The 25,553-nt window shown below is 37.4% G+C and overlaps 1 protein-coding gene across 1 annotated transcript in view; it reads right to left on the reverse strand.

The window, feature by feature from the left end:
- LRP2 (LDL receptor related protein 2) overlaps positions 1 to 25,553 on the reverse strand; it is a 132,620-nt gene that overhangs the window by 40,050 nt on the left and 67,017 nt on the right. The window contains exons 32-48 of the mRNA XM_075710087.1: positions 22,521 to 22,687; positions 18,922 to 19,065; positions 17,914 to 18,023; positions 16,560 to 16,737; positions 15,995 to 16,208; positions 15,273 to 15,512; positions 14,949 to 15,137; positions 12,915 to 13,835; positions 12,188 to 12,353; positions 11,182 to 11,340; positions 7,413 to 7,702; positions 5,815 to 6,018; positions 5,173 to 5,415; positions 3,957 to 4,082; positions 2,148 to 2,267; positions 1,166 to 1,297; positions 319 to 520 (exon numbers count right to left, since the gene is read on the reverse strand). Of these exons, the coding sequence (XP_075566202.1) occupies positions 319 to 520; positions 1,166 to 1,297; positions 2,148 to 2,267; positions 3,957 to 4,082; positions 5,173 to 5,415; positions 5,815 to 6,018; positions 7,413 to 7,702; positions 11,182 to 11,340; positions 12,188 to 12,353; positions 12,915 to 13,835; positions 14,949 to 15,137; positions 15,273 to 15,512; positions 15,995 to 16,208; positions 16,560 to 16,737; positions 17,914 to 18,023; positions 18,922 to 19,065; positions 22,521 to 22,687 (3,805 nt within the window). The remainder of the gene's footprint in view (positions 1 to 318; positions 521 to 1,165; positions 1,298 to 2,147; positions 2,268 to 3,956; positions 4,083 to 5,172; positions 5,416 to 5,814; positions 6,019 to 7,412; positions 7,703 to 11,181; positions 11,341 to 12,187; positions 12,354 to 12,914; positions 13,836 to 14,948; positions 15,138 to 15,272; positions 15,513 to 15,994; positions 16,209 to 16,559; positions 16,738 to 17,913; positions 18,024 to 18,921; positions 19,066 to 22,520; positions 22,688 to 25,553) is intronic.

The following is a 25,553-nucleotide window of genomic DNA, read 5'->3' on the forward strand; positions in this document are numbered from 1 at the left end:
TATTATATAGAGTCTGATCCTGTCAGTCCTGCTTGTATTCCCCATATGCATTACAAGCTGAACAGAATCACCCCAGCAGAGGTTACTAGGTACAATAAAAAGGATTAAACATTACTGGTGAGCACTGGGGATATTAACATAGAAAATTCCAGAGCATTTTCAAGTTAAAACTAATGCATGAATGCAGAGCAGATAAATAGTTCAATTACAATATGCAGATCTACTTAACAACTAAATAGTGTGAAAAAAAGGTTGAATTAGCTCCTTCACTTTAAGCAAATTTTGAGAATTTCCTCAGTGGCTCAGGTAGCTACAAACCTGTATGTGTTTCGGATGCACAAGCCATTATTACAAGTAAACTCATTTTCTGTGCAAGACCTTCGTGTGCAGTTCTGGTGTTCATCAAATGCATCACTGCAGTCAGCATCACCATCACAGACCCATGCCCGAGGAATGCACCTCCTGAGTGGGGGTCGATTGTTGATGCATGTGAACTCTGCTGCTGTGCAGTTGCGGTTTGCTGAAAGAAAAGCATGTTCACTGACATGCCAAGTTATACTCTGTGCATGTAACCCCCTCCCCTGCCACACACACACACACACACACAGCCTGGATATCCACCCATAATCCACAACAGAGCCATGCTCTGCTGCACGTGCAAGGACTGCAAGCGTATCCAACTGCTGTTAAAACAATCAAGAAGCGCGACCAGGCTTAGTGAACCTTCTTCCCTTTGTTCACCCTCTAAACAGCCACACTTATTTTGCTCACTGATTTTTAAAGACATTATGCCAAAACTATGTGGTTATTAATATGCACTAGATGTAGTGCGTGACGATCAGGGAGTATCTCCACTGAAGCTGCTATTACTGCCCAGACTGTACAAACAACCCAGGTTAATTATATCTCCATTTGAACTCAACAATTCAAAGAAGAGTAACCACAAAATTAGAACAAATTTTTTTTTTTTTTTTTTACCAGTAAGATATTCAATTTTAATTAAATACAATGAAAATGAAGGTATAGGAAGAGTGTACCTCATGCTTAATGTGCACCTTTATGGATAGAAAAATTGGCAGAGTTTGGGGGTGGGGTGGTTGTTTTCTAAAAAATGCCTGCAGGAGAAACAAAGAAAGTGCAGTATCTATTTGCATTAAAGACCTACCACAATTATGTCTTTGATCCTCATCACTCATATCTCCACAGTCATTATCACCATCACAGATCCATGTTGCTGGGATGCATCTGCCATCATCACATCTGAACTGGTCACTCGAACAAGTCCGCACTTGGGGCACTTAAAAATTAACACAGTCACCCTGCTTGTTAAACTAACCTGCACTGCCATGAAAATCTACTAAGAAGGGTATTTTAGGAAGAATCTTGTGATAGTGAAATGTAAAATAGAAGCTTAACTGTAAGACAGTTAAGGTATAAGCTGCAAGACGTTTTCTTAAGCTAAAGGTGCAACTCCAGCAATGTGCAAAGTGAGCTATCAGCCCTACTTAAATCACAGAAGAATCTGTTCTGCCTTGTGTTATGCCAACTTTTACAGTGAGAATAATGACTATGTTGTAATATCAATTCTCAGTGACTTCAGTTAGCCCTTCCTCCTCCTCCCTGGAGATTACTTCTTTTCATGTTCTTCCCCACTCTGCTGCTTATTACCATCACCTTCTACTGTACCTACACGATTTGCTTATTGTGATACTATGATACTCTACCTCATACTGTGTCAACAGTGTTCCTCTGCATCCTACATTCCTTTTTTCCCCAAATGCAATATTGCACACACACTTTCTGTACAGCATGACATCTGCTTTTACATCCAAAACAATATCAAAATACTTGCTACTTCTCCTCACTTGATTTACCACCATCACAGTCTTATAAAGAGACAGGAGGTTATACATTAAGAGTAATCACATTAAGAGCAATAATTGTGGCAACTAAAAGCCTTCATATTCCATACACTGCTTTAAGTATTTAAGACTTGAATTACTCAATGACTCAGATTATTTAGAGTCAGTGAATAAACCTCAGAAGATACTTATCTTCCACCTAGTCTGGATTCAAGCTGCTGCCTACAAGAGAAACTACTTATTTCCCATAACCCATCATGTTGTATCTTCTGAGTGTAAACTTACCACAAGAGGCAGGTTCATCAGAGCCATCAGCACAGTCTATTCCTTGATCACAGTACCAATGAGCAGGAATACAACGTCCCGATGTACAACGAAACTCACTATTTGTGCAAGTCAGTGAGACTGGAAGAAAAAACCTATGTATGACTTCTTTCTTTCTGTTACCTTTCCAACTTGTTTTAAGTTGCTTTTGAGTCCATGTTATGCAAAAATATTACAGACCCCAAAAAAGAAAGAGAAAAAATTATGCTAGGAAGGCTTTCTTTTTACAGCCTATCTGCAAAGAGTTCATTGTACAAACTAGCTTGATTTGTATGCAAAAAATGGGCTTAATTCTCTCCTTGGGTATACGTATCAGCTAATAAGTAGACAGAACTTGCCCTGGAAATAGGATTGCATGCAGCAACTGTAAAGATGTTCTATGTTTATACTTGAGATTTGTGCACAAGAAAATGACCGCAGTCCAATATACTCATTTCTCCAGTGCCCAAACCAGGCACTAGCAGACTCCATGCTTTACAAGGAATCAAAAGGTGCAGTAAGGAAGTAATATCTCATGGTAGATAATGCTTTCCTTGTTCTCCCACCAATTTTTCTTCACTTGCAGGTAGGAATCTTTTCTTAATGGCAGTGAAGAACAAACTGTAACACTGAATAGTTCCAGGTAAGCACGCTGCAAATATTTCTTCTGCACTTTGGCTGAGCCCCTTGATCCTGGCATGTATAGTGGGTTTAATAATTTCTTCAGTAGTTACTGATACTTTACTATACCCTCTGATGATTTCAAGATACCAAAAAGGATCCAGTCTGGCCTTCTAACTTCCTCTTCTATGGGCCTTTAATGATGGAAATCAAAGGCAATTAACACATTGCTCATTAATGTCTTAAGGAGAATGGGAGATGAAGGAAGGCCCTTCTCTCCCTCTTTCTTGCCCTTCACCACTTCTCAATTTAAGTAATTCAGCAGTGCTGCTGGGACATAAACAGTAGAAGGGACAAAGCACACCTTTCATGAGCAACACAAGACTCACTATGTCTGTATATACAGCCACACATTTTTGACATGTGTGGGTCCATAGATAAAAGTGGCCACATTTCGGCTAGAAAAATTGAACTCGTATTTTAGAAAAATTGTGGCATAGTTAATTCAAGGCAGGTACCTTTAGGAAAACTAGTGAAAGCAAAAATAATCCACTCAGGCAATACTAAAAATAAATCATTATCTGAAAATAATGAACTGATCCAAAACATTTTATATGGGAAAAGTACTACCTAACTACTACGTAATACAAATGTCTGTACTAGCGAAAATAGGCTGGTTTGCAATTAAGGCTGACTGAAAACTAGACACTTTTATACACTAACTGGAAGCTACAATGAACAACAAATCATATGCTAAGGCATACATAACTACATGAAAGAGCTAAAAGAAATTACATTTGAGACTGTACACAATTTCATTTGATCAGAAGGAAAAATATTTTAATGTTAAAGTTCCAGAAAAAGCCAACTTGCTATAATACTTTAGTACCAATTACCTTGGAAAACCATAAAGGATACAGAGCAGAATAAGCAAAAGGAATGATCCCTCAAATGCTGTATAAAAATGCTGCAAAAAATTATGATCTTTTTTATTAGCTAAAAGCATGATTTAGGTAATTAGGAGCTAATAATACAATGCATATACCTTATAACTCTTTCAGTATTACAAGAGTAGATGTTTTGAGAACAGTTGGAGTTATGTCAAAGGTAAAGAGCAGTGGAATAAATTACTGAAGTACAAGAAAAGTAACTGAGGCCCTATTAACTTACCACAGTGAGTAGGGCTCTCATCACTCATATCTCCACAGTCATTATCACCATCACACAAATATGTTCGAGGAATGCAAATATTTGTGCTTTGACATTTTGTAAAACCAGACTGGCAAGTGCGCTCCGCTTTAAGGAGGGAGGAAAAACAAAAGCAAAAGTTCTTTAGAACTTTTTAAAATACCATTATGCTGTATCTCATTGAAAGACACATAATACTGTTAAAGAGTCCCATGTCGCTCGCTTGCTAAAGTGCACTCATACTGCTTATGCTATATGGAAACAATAGACAATTGCTTTTATTGACAAAAATCCTGACAAAAGTATGATCAAAGAAACACATGCCAATACTTCAGGGTAAGGGAATGTAAATTGACATGTATTCACACTGTAATGCCTGCATTTGCAACCAGCTGGTGCTGTACGAATCATCAGACCAACTACAAATTACTAATAGACCAGAAATTTCAAATATTCAGATTTCACTGAGAATAAAAAAATTGTCACAAATAATGTTTAAAAAAAAAAAAAAAATCAGTGTGCACACAAAAATGTAAAAAAATTCTCTAAACACATTTTCATCAATTTCTCTAACTCCAGATATAAATTCTCCACTGAAGAATGTAATCTTAGTGCAAAGACATGTTTAGTTTGATTAACTGCAATAGTAGTCAATATTGAACTAATCACAGTTTACATCTTAAGGAAAACAAACATAACTGATAACTTTTTGAGAGCTATAAGGCATATAATTTTAAACAGAATAAATATAAACTGTGTCTGTGTAAGAGTCACAATATACACTCCTGATGATTAAATCTAGTATAATTAACATAGCATGACACAAAGTAAGAACCCACTGTCAAACTCCAGGCTAATCCTGCAAAAATATAAGCCCTGCATCCAATTAATCTGAAATAATCTTTTTGAAGTCCATGGGATTACTCACAAGACCTAACATTAAGCACTGCATGAGCATTTGTTGCATCAAGGCAGACTATTTAAAGCAATAGTTACTCTGTAGTATCTTAGAGTACTCAAGAATCTCTTAACAATTCTATTTGTTTCAAATAACACAAAGCAGAATCTGTAACATAAATAAAGAAATCTTTCATCCTTTTTGCTGATTTTGTCATAATTCTTCACACACAAACAGATTTGCTTCTTCGGTCTAAAGAGTCAGACTCAAAGACGCACTATGTAATTAGGATAAACTTACGGCAATTTCTCTCATCTGATGTGCCGTTATCGTAACAGTTGTTTACTCCATTGCAGACGTACTGAAGAGATATACACCTTCCATTATTGCAAGTAAATTCTGTGTGGGAGTCACAAGTTCGGAACAAGCAGCCAACCTCATCACTGTTATCTCTACAGTCATTGTAGTGATCACAGCGGTAATGATAGGGAACACATCGCCCATTACCACAGGTAAAAGCTGTTGGCTGACAAGTATGGAAAGCTGCAGGAAATAAATAAAAATTTTTTTTTTTAAAAAAAAGAATATATAAGGATAAAATGTAATCTAAGTTCTCTGACCAAGTAACAAGTAAAATCACAATATTTTTACCTGCCAGGGCAAACACAGCTGCAAAACGGACTGCATGAAAAGTAAAATACATATTTGAATTAAACAAAATAGAAATTGGCTATACATATTAAAAATACAATACTATAGTGGCTTTGGATTCTAGAGCAAACCAGTAGCCATTCAGACCTCAAGTCTGTGAACAAGCAAGAGATCGTTTCCAAACTACAGCCATAAGATCCATGATCACAGAGCCATAAAAGTGATAGAGAATACAGTACAGGCAAGACAGAGCATGCATCACTTTCTCATGCAGTTATTTTAAATGCTTACCACACACACTTTCCAACTCATCACTGCCATCACCACAATCATTGTCATTGTCGCATTTCCATCTCTCGGAGATACATTGCCCATTAAGGCATGTGAAGAAACCAGTATCACACCTGGTACCGTTATCCACAATACAGTGCTTGTTATTATTGGCTAAATACCAATGACCTTCAGAAGGACACTGACATTCTGCACCAGCTGGACCTAAATTTATGTTTGACAGTTAAAAAAAAAAAAAAAAAGGAGACAAAAAATGAAACAAATTTAACACTGATGTTTTAGATAGGGTTCTATGAAACTGTTCACAGCTGTAACACTGGAAAAGGCAATGAAGTTCTCACAAGTCCTGTAAGATCTATCTACTTAGATAGAAGTGTGGTGACTTAGCCAGATTTTTATCTCAGTTGAGCATATGCAAACCCATCAAAACCCACAAAATTTATTTCACAGTTGCCTAGAGGAAATGAGATCAGAACTTAGACTATCTTAATATTTGCTTGTTGTCCAAATAGTTTTTGGGTGGCAGCAAGATGGCATCTGATGCTTTCAACTATCAGAGCTACACCAGCTGAGGCTCTATACCTTGAAATCAAACCAGGGTTTTCAAAACAGGGTTTTCAAAACTCCTTGCGCTAGACTAACTGCTCTTCTCAAAATCAATGAGAAGTTTGAGTTGTTTTCAGGCAAAACATATTTTTAAAGGTATTTAAGATGCTACAGATGAAAGCAGGCACTGAATGAGTTTTTCAAAGTCAAGGATTGTAACTTCCAAAAATCCACAATATACAAAACAGCTCTGTAACAGGTATGCTCTTTGGGGTATACTGCCATTCTGGTTTCCTGGCCACCTGGACTGGTGACCTGTTGGAGCACTTCGACTCTCTCCTTACACATCCACAAGGAGAGATACAAGATGGGATACATATGTCACTCAGGTCTCACCCCAACATGCAGCTGATGATACAGAGTATGTTTCTGGGGTCCATGACTCAAAAAGGACACCTGCTCCACAGTGTAGATAGAAATCAATTTGTGCTGTCTTCTTAGTAATTGTCCAACATTTAAAATGAGGTAGTAGAAACATTTATCTTGGAAATTAATCACTAAGGAAAGATTTCATAATATCATGTGATAAAGAAATAGTGACCATAAAGATTTTTTTAAATATGTGGTAGGAAACATCTGTACAGTATACAGCGTATCAGTATGTATTCCTAAGGTAACCATATGCTGCAGAGGTCACCTCATGTCTCATCCCAGAGGAAAAAAAAAGTTAAAACCTCAGAAAACAATGTTCTGGTTTAAATTAGAGAAACTAATTTTTATTAAATTAAATTTTATTAAATTTTATTATATTTATTATATTAAATTTTATTGTAATTTTTAGTTGTGAGGATTCTGACACAACCCTGAGGTGTGTTAGCAAAATACCATGACCTTGAATGGCAATCATCTTGATTGCATTTATAAATAAAATAAATATTAAACATTTAGAAACACTAAGAAATATATCAGCTGTCCTCTGTGACTAAAATTGTTATACTGTGAACTCTAATACAAACACTAATAGCTTACAGTCATCAAGTATAACAGCTTACCTGGTGCACAGATGTGACTGCAGCCACCATTGAACTGGTTGCAAGGATTGGTACACTGCTGCTGCTTACTTTTTGCCCAGACATGAATATCCATTGGTCTTTGTGGAAGATTCATGATCATTACAATCTGATCTGAACCATCATATTTATTAGCTCGGTAAATGCTTCGCGTGTTCCAGTCTGTCCAATATATGTGTTGATCAAACAATGTCATCGCAAATGGATGCAAAGCAGTGCTAACAATTACCTCACGATTTGTACCAGTGAGAGTGCATCGCTCAATCTTCTGCCTAAAATAACAAAGAAATTATTACATCTTAAAAGAAAGAAGTCTTTAACTTATGTATAAAGCTATGCCCTAGTTAGTCCAGCAACTAGTATCCACCATTTCAGTAAGGTGCACCAATATGTAGGGTGCTGTTACGAGTTAAAAATCTCAAATTTTCCAATCTATAGCTTCAATAGTGATGCAGAATAGCAGCTCTGTATTACTGACACAGTAACGTACTGGAAGTAATTGGGCTGAAGATTGAAGTGTTTAAACAACTATGTGACTGAGAGCTAAAATGAATGCAAACCTTCATGAGAGAATACACTTTTGGAATGGGTATGGTGTTTATGACTTCTTGGACCGGGAGAAAACCAACAGTCCCATGAACTGGGACATGTTTTCATTTCAGTTTTATATTCTGCAGATCCAAATTTACACAATCAGGAAATACAAGCAAATTCACAAGACTATGAACATGCATTTTCTGCTATTTCTCACATAAGAATACAGGAGGCAAAAACAGTTCTAATATATAATAACCACCACATATAACATCTAATAGCCACAAATATATAGTGTATGATCAACATTTCTTCCTAGTTGATCTTCCAGTTTTGATTCTACCTTAGGAACAGTGTTTGCCATGATAAACAAAATTCCAACAAACAAGACTTCAAGGAACCCCAGAAAATCAGGGTTCAGCTCCAAGTTCTCTGATAGACAGGTTCTGCTGTATGTGAACCATTCTTTACTCGCAGCACTACTGACCCACAACCACTCTGTCACTGCTTCTCCCCTTCAGCCATTCCCACCCTTAATGACCACTTCAGCAAAGGTCAGTGGGGAAGCAGGAGAAGACATGCTGATAGCAGGAGACTCAATAGGCACTATTCATGCAAGGACATTATTTCTAAGCATTGTTTATAAAACAATGATAAATGTTAGAGGTTCCCTTTACCACACAGACTCCTGTCTGAGACAGGCAGACCATACAAGAATAAAGCATGAGAGAAGACAAAATGGAGGATGTTCAAAAGTTATTTGCAATGAGAATAACAAGAGAAGAATTAACAAGTAATAGCTGGGGTTATTCAAAGGAAGAGGAAGAGCTTGACAGAAAAACATCAAGATATAACTAAATGCTGAAAATGAGATGAGGTACTGTCAACAAGCTGAAGACAGTAGAACAAGAATGAGCATGGATAAAGGCTGTTTCTTGCCTCCAGCTCCCAAGATCTTGCCGTTCAGTCACACTGTGATGTTCACATGGCAAGGCTGCCAACCATGTACTGACAGAAAGAACACACTTTGAGTTGTCTCTGCTCCATCAAGTATGGCATCATTCAAATGCACTGCTCTTAATACTCTTCTCTAAAGAGCAGACAGAGATAGGACAGTGTGTATCCTTATGTATAAAGGCATAATGCCTAAGAAGTGGAGTGGTGTTTATGCAACGTCAATGGAACAGAACAATTCTCTAAGAGGCTGTGGCGTCTTTCACGCACAAGCTTCTGAAAGGGAGCTAATAAAAATCCCAGAATGGCTCTGTGGAGGGTTAGGATACAGCAGCTGTGGGGCTAAAGACATCATACCCGCTGATTTTCTTCCTGCTAGCAGCTTCTCTCCCTGTTCATCACTGCATGGCCAATACTTCTTGCCTGTGAAGTCAGAAGGGCCAAATGTTGTTGTTGGAGACTCCAAGCAGAAGCTCCACCCTTTGATTCAAGCCACCAAAAGAGTTCTCACAGAAATACAGAAATGCTCCAACAACTTAGCATTAGCAGTAACAAAATCACTTGAACTTATTTTATCTAACCTCTAAGCAACTGTATGTTTAAGTTTCTGCTAGATACAAAATTTAATTATTACCAATTGTATTTAAGGTATCTACTAGACTACCAGTGTGGGTTGAATAAGAATGGAAACATCCAGTGAGAGAAAATGAGCAGATAAGAAATTTCTCAATAAGCTGAACAGCTCGTCTCCTTTGTCATCACTAGTAGGAAGGGAAAAGCTACATTTCATATAAGCAGAAGAAACAAAAAGAAAAGAATGTTAGTAATTACTACAGGAAAATAACAGATGGACACTTTATAAGGCAAAAGCTTTAATGTGAAAGAACACTTGTGGGAAAAGTGCAGGAAGGCACTTTTCTTTTGTAGAAGTGCAATTTCATAGAGAAGCTCAAATGTAACTCTCCTGCAATACAGGCTCAGGTAATTTCCCCCTTTGATGCCACAGTTCCCAAGTGTCAGCATGCTATCTGGTGAGGGATTCTTACTATGTTGCATGCAGCAACTGTGAAGATATGGGAAAGGAACACTGTACAACTAGCACATACGTTCTATCTACTTCCCAATAGTATCACAATACTTACAGGCAACAGGAGGGGTCTAGAACAAAAAAGAAGACACACTATTCTAGAGAAAGAGGGTAGCACCTTTGGGACACTAGCACAAACAAGAGGAGAATAAGCAAGAGTAAAAATGGAAGACACTATACAGCTCACCCTTGTGTTCCCTTGGTGCATTCAGAGCTAGGAGCACTGGGCTTTTTGAGTGTCTGGTTTTCATATCTTACCCCATGCTGGTATCTATCCCTCTGAAGGGGTAAAGGCCCTCCCCGTGAAAATCAGAATAAAGACGACTTTGTGCTGTTTAAGCATATGCTCCCCTACCTCCATTAACTAGAGTTTGAAAGAGAAGAGGGTGTCTTATTTGACATTCTGCACTCCCCTTAAAATAGTGGCTCCCATTACAGGTTCCCTGCATTCCTGCACACAGATGAACCCAAATAACAATCCCTTCCTCCCAGAAGATCCAATAGAGGCACAGAACGTAACAGTTACTACATTACAGACGTCATAGTTATTACATTACAGACATCACTTTTCTGTCACAGCAAAGGAGAAGCCTGCAAAAGAACTGCTGTGCTGAAGAAACCAGAGGGGAAAGGTCTGATTGCTGCAGTGATTTCTGAGACCACAGGTGAATTTGAATGGATACAAACTAAATTATTTTTAAAAACTTTCCTGCTGACGGCAGAAATTCTGGTGGCATAAATTGAAGGGTAGAGTTCTGTCTGGCAGGCAACTGCAAGAACATCATGCCAAATTCCACAGGTGACAGGCATTAGCCATGAGCAATGAATGATGTAAAATATGCACTGGGATTGTATTTGTTAGCGAAGATGCTTATAAAAGTCCTGAGTTGCACGTAAGATGAACAAACTGCCAGTGGGTACAAATGCCATAAAGCAATGGACTAAATCTACACTGCGGCCTAACAAAACTTATCATTGCAGAGTAGTTCCACATCAATATCAAGACTTGACATTGCATTGCTATTAACTATTAAGCAACTCTTAACATTCTATAATACAAACTACCAAGTTCAATTGAAATGCCGAAAAACAGTCTAAAAAATGAGGGAAAATAAACAATAGATCTATTAAAAAATTAACCAAATGTAAACCACCAAGTGTGTTATTAATACATACAGATTTGCATCAGCCCAGTATAGCTGCTGTTCTTCATAGTCCAGGGTAAGCCCATTTGGCCATATCAAATTGGTGCTCACAATAGGTGTTCTGAAGTTTCCTCCAAGTGTAGCTCGTTCTATCTTTGCATTTGAACTCCAGTCAGTCCAGTACATATACCTGTCAATAACATGATTACAAGGTTACATTTTCAGCAGCTAAAGCTCACAAAGCTCTTATCTGCTCCAGGGTATTTCCACCCTGGTGTCCGTCCCTGAAGTGTGCAGTGTAAAACCAGGGGAAAAGAACTTCTTCCTCTGTTTTGGCCCATGACAAGGTAATCTTCTAGTAGGGATGACTGGGGTCCATGGGAGTGAACTTCAGAAAAGTTTTTCTAGCTCCTATGAGAATCCAGTAAAGTCAATTAATCTCTTTCTTATCTTTCTTCATTTGAAATACAGTATAATTAGTAATGAAATTAGAAATACAGTATAATACAGTAATGGCCCCAGCCTCTCAGAGAATGTTTTGATACTGAAACAAGAATTCTTCTGAGGCACTCAGGAAATACAACAGCAAAAGGGAAAGATCATATAAGACTCTAAACAGAGAAATGTCTTGGCAGTGCCACCTGATTATCATGATACGATATTTTTGAAGAAATCTTGGTTTCAACAAATACCCTTTGTTTTTCTGCCTTACACAGCAAATGGAAGGTGGTTAGTTACTTGACAAACACCCACTTTGAACATCGTTCTCATTTACCCCCAGCACCTGGCTCCCACCCTCACTAAGTGAAGCCTCATGCACTACACATTCATAAATATTCTAAAAATCTCAGAAGAAAATTAAAATCTCTGAGGCTGAGATCAGCTTAGGAAACTTAAACCTAAAGAGTTAGATCTAGGATGGTTATGCACAGCTGGAACTTAGGGCTCACAACAGGAAGTATCTGGCAGTCTTCATCAAAGTCCAAATTGTAGTTTCACCTGCAGTCAAAAAAAAGTATACAAAGTGCAACACATACCCTCTGCAGGGATCTAATACAATGGCTCTTGGTCGTGGAACCCGGGCAATCACTGTGCGGTTAGATCCATCCACAGCCATTGAGCTGATAGTCTGATTGAGGTAGTCGCTGTAGTAAACTCTGTTGTTGATCCAGTCAAAGGCTATGCCATCTGGAGTCCCCAGGTCTTAGACATATGCAAGCAAACACACACAAATTCAGTACTGTTCCCTGAGATATTGCAATACTGTTTGCCTATTATAATGTGGCAACGCCAAAAATCTCTTTGAAATGCCACTGGTATCGATGCAAATTTGTCCATTTAAAATTCTGAAGAACTAGTATTTAGGACGCAGGCAGTCCTGTGTATGCAGTAGAGTTACAAAGACCTTTTCCTCACATAGACCTAAGTTCTGGTTGCTATTCTCCAAGTAGCAGGAATCATCTCTCACTCAATAATATTAATCTACTATACATAATTTTAATTTATTACATATAATTTTATATCTAGATAAAATACTATTTAACCAGTTTCATATTTCCATTTCATTGTGATCAAGATGAAACAAGAATCTCAGAAGAGGAAAAAAGTGACAAGAAGAGCCAAAAGGAGCATTTCATCAGATATCTTAACTAAATAGTCTACCTTGACCATTAGCATGAAAATACTTGCTGAGCTAATGCTAGGTGCTACAGTCCATTTTTTTTCAATATCCAATTACTTTGTAGCACATTTCAGTGCACTTACCAGATGCAACTACTGTTGGAGAGCCAATTCCTGAGTAAATACTAACATAACTGATTCTTCCTGTCCCTGAAGGATAACTTTGAGTAAAATATATTCGGTTGTTTATGCTGTCAAAATCCAGGGCCACTGCAGTTCTTAACACATTGACTGTGCGGAAGGGAGGACTGTGATTTTCAGGATCTAGATGGATACTTCTGAGGGCATTCTCAAGAGCAAAAATCAGGTAATCATCCGTTGAAATGGAACACCTCTTGCCATCACTGCCTAGTGTTCCAAAGGCACAACCACATTTGGGTGTCTGCATGTCAGGCAGGGCAAAACACAGATGAGAACAGCCTCCATTGTTGTCCAAACAAGGATTGTTGTTGACATCGAGGGGTGAACGTGACTGGAAATGACTGTCGTAAATGGTAACATCCCTTAGCCAATTAATGTTGTCTCGTATTACTGTTGGCTGATCAGTATTGCCTGGCTCCTTGCTGGCTTGGAAGACTTTTTTCAGGTTCCGATCCACCCAGATCATAGAATTTCCAAAGACAGTGATACCATATGGAGTTGGATAGCGACTGCCATAACGCACAATTTCAACATCACCACCATCAGGCTGAATTCTTGCAATCATATCTAAGGAATCATCCACCCAATAAATGTAGCCATTGCTGTGATCTATGGCCAACCCACGAGGTGTGACAATGCCCTCAGACACAAGAACTGTTCTGTTGGTGCAGTCAAGAAAGGCACGCTCAATCTTTGGATTTTGTCCATAATCTGCCCAGAACAGATATCTATTTTTTGGGTCAACTACTATGTGCCTTGGCATATCTATGGTAGTTTTAAGCAGAACACGGCGATAAGTTGTGTTTAAACGCAAAACTTCTATAAAAGTCTCTGTCAGGAATGCATTTGTGAAATAAAGATTTCCTGCATTTAAAGAAGAAGAAAAAAAAAAAAAAAACAAAGGAGAAAAACAAAACAGAAAATTAATATATAGCATCAACACCTGAGAAACATGAGCTGATAAAATACTAAACCATAAAATGAATATCCCATAAATATCTTAGTAGTTGGAAGTATAAGGTACTTGCCTACACTTTGAGGAATTAGAAAGGAGACACCCAAACTGACAATAGTCAATTAATTTCTAAATCCTCATTGATTGCCATGGGGAAAATCAGTGGTATAAGATCAAAAGTGCATTCAGTTGTTCTTTAGGTGTACTTTTTTTTTTTAAATCTAAGCCTTTGGCTTGCCCTTCCATACTCTTATCCCTTTACCTTTTACAACACACAACTATGAAATCTGTGTTATGGCCTAGCACTGTATACAGTAACTAAATTAACTGTATACAGCAGATGATTATTCAAAAACTCATCCCAAAAAGCCTATCAATCAACAGAACTTTTGCAAAACATATACAGAGTACATATAAAATAAATGTATTAATGGCAATGGTCCGCTACTTAGAGTTGATGAACACTTTCTGAAGAACTAATATTTGAATTAATCTCTAATATGTTTAAATAGGAACAGGAAGTACAAGTGAGGTAATTAAAGTTCAAAGACAAAGTATTTCTTCTGTTTTCTCTAGTTTTCATTATATTTTATAGGATTTGTACACAGCATGCTGAGGGTAGACGAAGGGTCGTTCTTTCTTATTAACAATGTCATCAGAAAACTGTTGTGCACTCTACTCTGGTACATGTTTTTCACTATAGTAGTAAAGTATAGTAGTGCCATGGATAACAGCTACTTATGAATGCACAGACAAGAAGAGAGACCTAAGACAAATATGAAAGTGTTATGAGAGAAAAGGTTCTATACATCTGCTCTGATAAACTTTCATTTTTACACATATATATAAATATAAGAGCCATTCATTACTTCCTCTTGTTTTAAAATCAGTCCATAAACAATCAAGTTAGAATCACAGGACTTCCATTCAAAATAGTTCCATTAGGATCCATCCATTTACGTTAGTCTAAAAATTTTACAGTCTGTAAAGAATAACATTCTTCTAAATTCAGCTACGCTTACCTGCTACCCAGTCAATTGCAATGCCACGTATCCCATTTCGTCCTATGCCATTTGTAACAACATTTCTAAAATAAGAACCATCAGGTTTAATTTTACGTATTGCATTCTGAGAAGAAACTGTGCTACTGAAGTCACACCAGTAAATGAAACCAGAAGGCATGTGAACATCCACATGAAGTGCATTTCGTCCTGAAATATTTTTAAAAGTAATAATTAATTACCTTTGATATACAAACTAACTTATTTAAAACATGTGCTATGCCAGCAAGAAATGCCAAAACATTAAGCATTGTAAGAGTATTTCCTACTATAATGTTCCCATACCTCTTCCTGCCAGTGGTACCATGGCTTCAGAGTGATCAGATGTCTCCAAACTAAATCCTTTAATTGCAGAAAGCATAGAAACAATTACAAAAGAACTGTATGGGGAACAGGTTCTGTTATCAGGATTTAGCTGAAATCCAGTAGCACAGGCACAGGAGAATAATCCACCAGGCACAGGCAGGCAAAGCTGCTGGCAAACTCCAATATTATTACTGCAGCCATTTGAGGAACCAGCAGAATCTGTGAAAGACGCACATGGCAAGACATAAAAATCTGAATTGTATCATCACAAACTGCCGCAGATATATAACCAAATTCATATACTTGCACAGTATTAACAACCAGCTGACAAAAATAAAGATCTTAATCACTGTACATTTTAGCACATAAGCTTTAGCAATGGATTTGCTGGTTTCTTGTCATCTAAGATCAACATGGCCAAGAATCAGATAAAAGATACATAAATTTGAATCCAAAGTAACAAAATTTGTTAATTAGTCAATATTACATTGATAATATTTTAGTAAAACTGTATGTGCCAATAGATGCCTTAACTGGATGGTGGAACATCTCTTTACCAAAACCAGGTAAAGTGTTTCTGACACTTTTCCTGAAAGCCTAATCAAACCATTTCCTTTGAAAGAGCTTGCATTCTGTCTCTGAGGGAAGTTCGAGTTTTCACAAGATGGATATCCTGAAATAACTCTTTAGCAAATACTCACTGTCTCTGTAATACACACGCAGGCATTTCAGTCTTGGGACATTATCTCTCAGTACTACTTTGTTTGCTCCAGTGGACTTGTCAACTCGTTCAATAACTTCATAATCTCGATCAGTATAGTACAGAAAGGTATCATACACAGCAATTCCCCATGGATGAGAAAGATGAACCACCAGAGTCACACGATTTGTACCATCCACATTGCCTTTCTCAATCTAAGAAATCAGTTTAAAGTTTAATATTACATTTCTTATAATAAAAGTTCAATATTACAATACAAAATTAAAATGCAACATACACTACTAAAATCTCTTCATGCATGAAATCTTTATATACAAGGTAGGAAGGAAAGGGTCAGCAGGGTGCCAGTAATGATTTCTGGGTTTTCATTCAAATTCATCATATATTTTTAATGGTAATTAGTAACAACAGTTATTCAGATTTTGCTCAGTCCTGCTACTCCCAGTTACACGAGTAAAGTAAAGTAACTGAATTAGTCATGTGAACAACAGACACAGAAATAGACAAACAGGTAAAAATGCAATTATTAAAAAAATATCTCCTACCACTCCTGTGCTTGTGACAGCCCAGTACAACTTTTGTTCCTTAATGTCAATGGTAATGAACTCTACATGGTCAAGGTTGCCAGTGAAGAGGGTTTGTATGCCTGATCCATCCATGTTTGCACTGGAAATCTTTGCTGGGACTCCACTATCAGTTCCCTGGTCTGTCCAGTACAGCTTCCTGTAACACACATTATCACATCTGTTAGCAAAGCTGATAACAGAGATCAATGGACCAGAGTCACTTGAGCATATGCTTAAATCCATCTCCTTCATCAGCTAAATACTTCAGCACATGCTGAACAGAGATCACTTTGAACCAGGCCGCAATGAAAAAGAGATCTTGTTTGAAAAAAAAAAAAAAAAGAGAAAAATGCTCGTTCTCTTGAAAAACAGAAATGCCTTGAAAAAGAGAAATGCCTTGACAAAGAGAAATGTCTGTTTCTCTTGAAAAACAGAACAATGCCCGTTAAATCATTTTTAGAAATCCATAACCTCCCCTGTACCATCCACCAATACCGTCAGCAGGTAAACTCAATAGAGTATTAGGACTATAACAAGAAAGCAGGAGAATAAGAATTCTGTTTCACAGATGGCTGCAAGGTTTCAGCAGTGAGTTTGGTTCCAATCTGGAATTAAAAGTACAAGTTCAAAAAACCTATATGAGACAGAAATCCATTATCTGGCTCTGGGGAATATGTGCACCGCTCTGGCCTCAGTTGCTGAAGAACACCTGGGGCACATGGCAGCCAGACTCCCAACTAGGGACAAAAAGTCAGGCATCAATTCATCTGAAAGCCTGCCAAGTCACCAGCAAAACTGCCTATGGAACACTGTGATTTTGGGGGTGGGGGGAGGAAGCATCATATTGCAATTTTGAGTACTCTGTTGGAAAAAAAGCAAATTACAGCTCTATTGGGGAGAAAGCAGTAAAATTATATTTAGTGCTATGCTATTTAATGTGACAGTCTTCCCATGTAGTGTGTCTTTCTACTATAGGTAGGCCTCAAGACAGACATCACAAGATATTGTAAAGAAAGACTTTAGAGTTCTCTTTTTTCTGGGTTCCCATTTTTCAGAGATTTCTTTCACAATCATAATATTCCGAGATCCTTTTTAATTAAAAAATTTTACCATATACTTAATATGGTAAATTAAGGAGAATGAACATCTATGCAACAATTTATGAAGCCATGCAATTATTTTCTAGGTCTTAAAAAGACTAAATAAACTCTGCACAAATATGAAAAAACCAAAACCATGTCAAATCCAGGATGGAAGCTGAAGACCCTAAAAATTAAGAAAAACGTGGAGAATACACTCATGTGCAAAGACAACAGCAATTTTGGAAATTTACCCTCTTGCTGGATCAACTGTCAAACCAATTGGCGTGCCAGCTCCCAGAGACGTGCCATCATTGGTAATCAGTGTTTTCCTGTACATTACATCACCATGCAGCTTCAGGACCTATACAAACATTGAACTCATCAGAGCATGTAATACAGAACTTATGACAGATTTTCAGATTAAAGGAAGAAAGCCTAAATCCACAGGGAGCTGAAATTGCCGAAGACTGACTCAAATACTTTGAAGCAAAAGCACATTGTTCCATACTCTAGCCATCTCCCTTCTCTAACATGCACCCCTTGAATGGGCTGCTCGCAGCTCAGAACCTGCCTATGTTAACAAGTAAGCATCCTAGACGTAAAAATAGTTAATCTTTCAGCTTCCATAATATCTTGAAACTATTGCACGCTGAACAGGATGATGAAATGCTGATTTAGAAAGTATTCAATTTTATTTGTTTAAATTAGCTGCCTTTTAATTTAATAGCATGTTTTTATATTTTGGGACAAGGACATTAATGACTGAGCTTATTCACAGTCATTACTGTATTATATATTGCTATTCCTCTATTTCCTTACACTAAATGGCAATTTTATCCTTCACATACCATCAGACTGCTAGTCTCCAGAAAGCTACATAATATGATAACAAAGCATTCGGGACATTCCTTTACTATCAGAGAGACAGTGTATTGGGATCACTGATTTCAAGTGAGAATAGTAATAATAATAGTAACTCTAGTGATCAGAGAGGTTGTATGTCAAACACCAGAAGAAAAAGAGAAAAAAAAAAAATCTATGCACAAATAAAGTTCCCAGTCTTTTTTAAACCTTTTTGAATACGCTCAAATTTAGGTTTATGTCTTCAAGTTTATAAGTATTTTTCTATAGACTGTTTGCATTTTAAAGTAAATCTAATTTCAGTTTCACTAAAAAAAAATATTACTAATTTCAACCTGTATACATAGCAGTGAAAAATCTAGGCTCTTACTTTACAATTGTCCCTCTTAAATAATTACCTCAATTGACTGTGTCCCTGGGTTACTGTAATACAGGTTTGCAGATATCCAGTCCAATGCCAGACCAATAGGAGCACCAATAACAGCTGCTGGAGCAAAAACTGTCCTGTTGGCTCCATCTGACCTCACTCTGTGAATTTCACCCTTGGAAAAAAAAGATAACAAAAGTGAAAAAATGTCAAGAGCAGAAAACACTGTTCTATTCCAACTACATGAGCACTCACTTTATATTACAATCTTTTCTTAGTAAAATGAAAATCCAGTAGAGAGAAATGTATTTATATATGCTCAATCCATAAACATGGCAAAAATATTATTGTAAATCATAATTATCCAGTGTGAAGAGGCATTACTGTTTACCAACCAAAACCTGATCGACAGAAATAAAATTACTATATTTTATAAGGTTGAACTGTATATATTTAAGCTATATACAGTCACACTGCTGTAATTTGTATTTCATTGTCAAAAGATTTTTACCAAGATACCTCAGTTAACCATCTTGAATATACCTGAAATCTAGTAAAGGAAAATAGTGTTCTCTCCCTGCATAAACACTTCCAAGAACCAAATTTTTAATAAGCTGTAATAGCAAGAATCAAGACTATTATCCTTGCAGGTTTCCTCATAAGTGTAACCCTTGAAATGATAACTTATGACTTGCAGATTCTTTGGTATTAGCTACAGTGTGTGATGCTAAAGCATGATATAAACAAGCACTAAACAGAGAGACAAGCAAGGTAAAGGTCTGAAGCGGTTACTCTAGCTGCCTTCCTGAGCTTTCTTCAGGTTATGTCAGTTTTACAGTTCTGCAGAAGTCCTGCGTATTATCACGTGAATCTTTCACAACTAGTATTAATGCAGAATTGAAATACCAGCAGCTATCGCACCTTATTAAGCCTTTTGGAAGAGAGGTCAGTAGGGTAAGGGGAGCTGTGAGTGAGTGTTGAAATCTGTTTTTCTCTCCTCACTAATTAATTCCTCCTCCACTGATGCAGACAAGCTGCACCTGTCCTGCCTCCATGAGGCAGGCTCCCAGACAAGGCAGCACTGGGAGCCACCGCCCCAGTTCTTCACGGAGGCAACACGTGCAGTAGGGTCTGTTCTGCTCTGGCACTTTGCTGGAAAGACAGAAGGGCGCTGCCAGCTCGAAGGGACAGAACATGGAGTGCACCATTAGAGCCTGAACTCTGCCCCACTTGCAGACAGAAGCTGTGCAGCTGACACTAGCCCAGTTCAGGAAGGGAGGAGGTAGAGGCAGAGAGAGCAGGCCCAGGCAGTAAAAAATGGAGAACAGGTTGCAGTTGCCATCTCAGAGCAGAAACAAGGTAGAATCAGCTTTAGGAAAAGCACCCGGTAATCATTTGGTCCATGCATACTCTTAATTGCTTGTTACCATGATATCAGTATACTGTCTAAATACCTCAGTGCAGAACTGAAATTGGTGCTTCAGAAAGGAATCAACGTATCAGATGTCAAAAATCTGAACAAGAACTCCAGGCCAAATTCACTGCTGGCTGAAACGGGTAGAATTTCTTAGACACCAGTAGAGCGCTGCTTGCTGAATCGTAATAATGTAGTGCTATTTGCAAACTAACCTGTCCTTGAATCCCTAGGCCTACAGAAAAAAGTAGGAAAGCAGGATAACTTTTGGTACTGTGTCAACCCTACTCTGAGAGCCTGGTGGACGTTGAATATTTACAACAGTGCCTACTATGATAGGCACTTTAAAGATAGGAATTCTCCTGCTTATTATTGACATTTACAATTAATAATCTATGGAACATGGCAGCTGAAGACAAAAATACTTCAGAAGTGTTTTTCAAGTAGAATAAGGAGGACTCTGATATTTATCTCCATTTCCTGAGTTTGCTTCAAGACAGGGTGAACTAGTTGATGGATGTTCACTTGAGCTCTAACTACAGCTTCAACTGTTGCCAACAATGGCAGTGAAATTACAGCTACAAACTATGCAAGCGTAGAGAAACCCCAGGAAAGCCCAACATGCAATGGGTGGAGGCAAAACTGGGTGTTAAGGAGGAGGCCTTGTGGTAATGGACAAGCACTACAGTTAAGAAAGTAAGCAGATATGTCATCAGAAACTAGGGAAATATCTTTTTTCAGAGAGCGAGCCATGACTGACACGGGTGTCTCAGCCCTGTTTGGGAGCAACAGCAGCCTGAGGCCGGCAGGTCCAGGGTACAGATCAGGGCACAGCCCATAGCCACGCATTTGTCAGGCTGGAGCTCAAGACCTAACTAAAATACAGCACTTACCCACACTCAGCCTGCAGAGGCACCTGGCATTTCACTTGCCAGCTCTGTTAATGGCTATATCAGCCCATGACCTCCTACAGAACCCTTCAACCTCTTGTAAATGTCAGCTGTATCTGCTGGCTGAGGTCTGTCAAGAACAACTTTTCAGTCTGCACAGAGGATCAAAAAGATTCCCGAGTGTTTATCTAGTTCCTTGGGCAAAGGTTTCCTTAATTAGGTCTATTTAAATACTTGATGGGAACTAAACATTCTAATTTTAAAAGAACAAATAATTACATAAGTTATAATTCCTTTATGAGTGACACACAAACAGCTTTAAAATGAGGGATTTTTAAACTTATTTTTAATTCAAAGCTGCAAAATATAAGGGAAACGGGCTGGGAAAAACACCTATAAATCTTGTGTGGATGAAAGGTAACAAGTTAGTGTGAATTGTTTCTGTAAAACATAACTAGGGAAATCTTCTCATCTACCATTATACTCCTCCAGGACCTAAGCACAGCTTTTCTTGAAAAAAGAACTGCTTTTAAGTTTCCAAGAGTGAGCATATATTGCTGAATCAGCAGATTCCTACCACATCTATCTCCCAGACTGACAGAGATTTTTGTTTTTTTTTTTAAGTGTCCATCCTGCAAAAATTGGGAATTTTTTGTGACAAGTTAGCCTTAGGGAACACATATCACTTCTTAGTTCAGGACAAGCATTAAAAATGCTTAGTCAAACAATTATAATCCACTATTAAAAATTAGTTCAAACTATTTTTTAGATCTATAAGCCTCATATGTGCTACCTGGAAATTGCTGTGACTTTGCAACCATTTTCATCATTTAAAAAAAAAGATGCCTCTCTACCATATGACGTCATTAAGTGCTCAGACTAGATGTGTGTATTTTCATTCTAATGTTTAGTGCCACTGTGTCCAATGTACTGCTCCCATGGAGAAGTGTTCTGCCTGTATTTGCAGAATTAACTCCTAAGTCAAGAGAGAGGAGAAAGAGTGGACTATAGCAAAGGGGGGCTGAAAGTACGGTTCTGTCAATGCTTTCTGATATTTCCTGTTCATGTCTCTGGCTGAGCCAGAAATAGCATTAATCAAATATTTCAACTGACAAAGATGAAAACTAATTTAGAAAAGAGATAAAGCTTCTTTATCTTGTCCTGGGGGGGGAACCCAAACACCCGTCCCTCCCAGCCCCCTTTCATTCCTTTCAATTGTATTTATCAAAATTCTACCTGCAATGCTAATATATTTCAGTCAAAAACATTACCTTAAAATAAAAAGTCTTATTTTAGTGCACATTTAGAACATAAATACTAACTTACTGGATTTTCAACCCAATAAATCATCTGTTCGGAGTCATCAAAGTCAACATCAACACCATTTTGTACTCCTGCTATTGGAACCATAGCATCATTCGTCTTCTCCTCAGGGTTCAGAGAAATTCCGTAAATTATATTATCTCTTACAGCAATAAGGAAAGGGTGTTCAACTGTGGAAACATATCATGTAATTCAGAGTTGTTTCTGATCAAGAAAATGGCATTATGATGTACTTCCCCTCTCCCACCCAAAAGTTCCCTGATGCTGAGAATAGTTGAATGTTACCAGTGATGTTTTGCGACCACTTACCTGTAAGTTTGTTCCCTCACTATGAGTGAGGTTATCAGTTATTGTAATTGTTGTAACATTTAAAGTTTCAGCACTGTGCAATCACAATGCATGTGCAAGCAAATTCTGAGGAGGAGGAAGTAAATAAGGCAGGATCACTCTGAGCAGCTTTTTCAAATGTCTCGAGAATGGGAAGCAGCAGGACAAAGCTCTGAGGGCTCTCCAGGACATGCCTGAGATGGGTTCTAATGCCTGTTGGGCAGGACTCACAAGCAAGGTACAACGTCACAGCAGCAATTGCTGATCTTTATTAATAAATATAACTGCAGTACTGTGTTTTCTTGTTTTATCTCCAAGGGAGCAGACATACTTCCTTATAGTATATTTACTTTTAGGTAAACTTGTACCCTTATGCTTAAATCTTGTTAACAAAGGGCATCTGGTCAGGTGATCTGAGAAAATGCACTGAAGAGCTGTAGAGTGTGAGTCAGCGACTTCATTTCTCATCTGCTAGGGAGTAGCGGAGGTGAATCTCCTGAACACCAATTCCCCTCTTCCTTGTGCTTTTGCCTTTGGAGAACAAATTCTATCCTCTTCTCTCCATAGGGACTCGCTACCACTTGACAGGGAACTGGGCTGCTGCTGCTGCATAGAAGGTAGCAGTAACCCATTTCCTCTTTTATAATAGATCAAAGACTTTTTTTTTGGTTTTTTGTTTTGATTTTCTTCAATGGCTGCTGAATACATTTATATAAATTTGCAGTGAAAATTTTGACATGGAAAACCACAAACCACAGCATCATTGCACGTCTCAAAAATTATTCTCCATCCTTCTCTCTGGCAGCTGGAACTATTAGTCAAATTTGACAGAAGCTTAGATATCGTTTGTCTCGGCACAAAAATCACCTTTTGGCAAATAATTGCCTGAAGACATATAGCTAGCTCTGCTTGTGAAATTCTTGGACGACTTCCTTTTTTTTTTTTTCCCCCTAAGAATGTGGCACGCCAGTACTCTTCTGTAAAATGTTTGCAAAGAACAGCTAAATTCATGTGAAATTGTTCCAATGCATCAAGACCCTGGAGTCATTATTCCTTTTCTAATTGTACACAGTACAACACTACTGAATCCTGCTGAAATACAGATATGTGAATTCTCTAGGCTAGACTGTTTGAACTTTAGAATTTTGATAGTCTCATTTAAACCAATTAGATTCTACAGCAAATCTTTTGCTGATTGCTTCCTTTAAGTTTAACACCTATGCAAATTTATACAGTCTGATTATTCCTCATTCGTATATGGACAATCGAGCAAATTTGCTGAACTATACAGAGCTAAAATCTGTGTAGCTTCACCAGATAGACATTAATATAACTTCTGCAATTCTTAAACTTAATACAGGTTTACATGACAAATGATAATCCATATAAAATCCATGTATTGTTATACTTAATATGCAAATTTACCATATTAATACAAGATTTTAATATACACAATTCCTTGCTTTGTTTCCAAGCCAGCTTGCTATGTTACCATCTTTAATATCAACCTGAAATGCAGTTTAAAGTAAAATAAGTGCAAAGGCAATATTATAATATTAGCATTCTTCATCTTACGTAAAGCTAGAAATGGTGCAATCCTAGAATCAATGCCTTTCCATCAACATGAAGTTAGCGGTATTTAATATGCAAACTAAGTAGGCAGAGACCAGCAATATTATTGTTTTGTAGAGACACTGCATGCAGCTGAGTTTAATCTTTCTTCCGAAAATTTGTACTGACCTATTAAAGTAAACAATGACAGCAAGGATAAGGATAATAGTAAATATTAGAAAAGAAATGGCAAATGCCTATTCCTTTGTAATAATTAGTAATAATTAAAATCTTTTACCATTAAAGGAGGCAGCATAGTTTTTATAACTTTTTCTGATGTGCTGACCTTCAGCAAAAACATTATTTTAAAAAATTCCCAAAATCTGTAGATGTTTTTTTACATACTGTTTTAAATGTATAAATTCCATCTAAAAAGAAAAAATAAGCCCATATAGTTTAAAAGAATTTTGCTTCACAGAAGGATATTTCTATTTCTCTCTTACACCATTTATATTGACCAATTATGTAATTTTTAAAAGGGCCACAACTGTACCTAAGTAGACACAGGGAACTTTGCAACATGTGGGAAATAAAGGTAAGAACTGTCAATAGCTCAATTCAGTGGAAGAACTGGGTCAACATCTACACATGCATGTGCTTCATCACTGCCATGTTCCTTTTATTTCATCATGATCCCTCTATAAAAACAAACTTGCACTTCATTTCAGATTATATAAATTGGTAATTCTCTTACTGCTGCTAAGAAAAACGTGAATGCAACACAGCTCTTTAAAGAACACCCTGCTAAGTATCAAGCAGGAAAACAGTGTGATATGGCTTTTAAAATTTAGATAGTTTTAAAAGAAAAGGATCTTTTGACTGATAAGAGATTTCTAGTGTTAGCTCATCCCAAAGATAATTTCTACTTAAATTTCAGTGATTTGAAGCTTCCTTATTAGGGAGGCACCAAAGCACACTTTATATCTGTACAACTGACAGAAAAATTAATAATGAATGTTTCATCTGACAAAATTAATCTGGTCAAATTTCTGGTGACAAACTGCCTGCCAGTAATTTGAATTTTTGTGACTTTTTTTTAAATGAACTGGCTAAATTATTTTTACAAATCATCGAGGTCTGTGGACTGTTCAAAGGAAG

Source organism: Pelecanus crispus, chromosome 5 (assembly GCF_030463565.1).
Source record: "Pelecanus crispus isolate bPelCri1 chromosome 5, bPelCri1.pri, whole genome shotgun sequence".
In the NCBI taxonomy this organism is placed as follows: domain Eukaryota; kingdom Metazoa; phylum Chordata; class Aves; order Pelecaniformes; family Pelecanidae; genus Pelecanus; species Pelecanus crispus.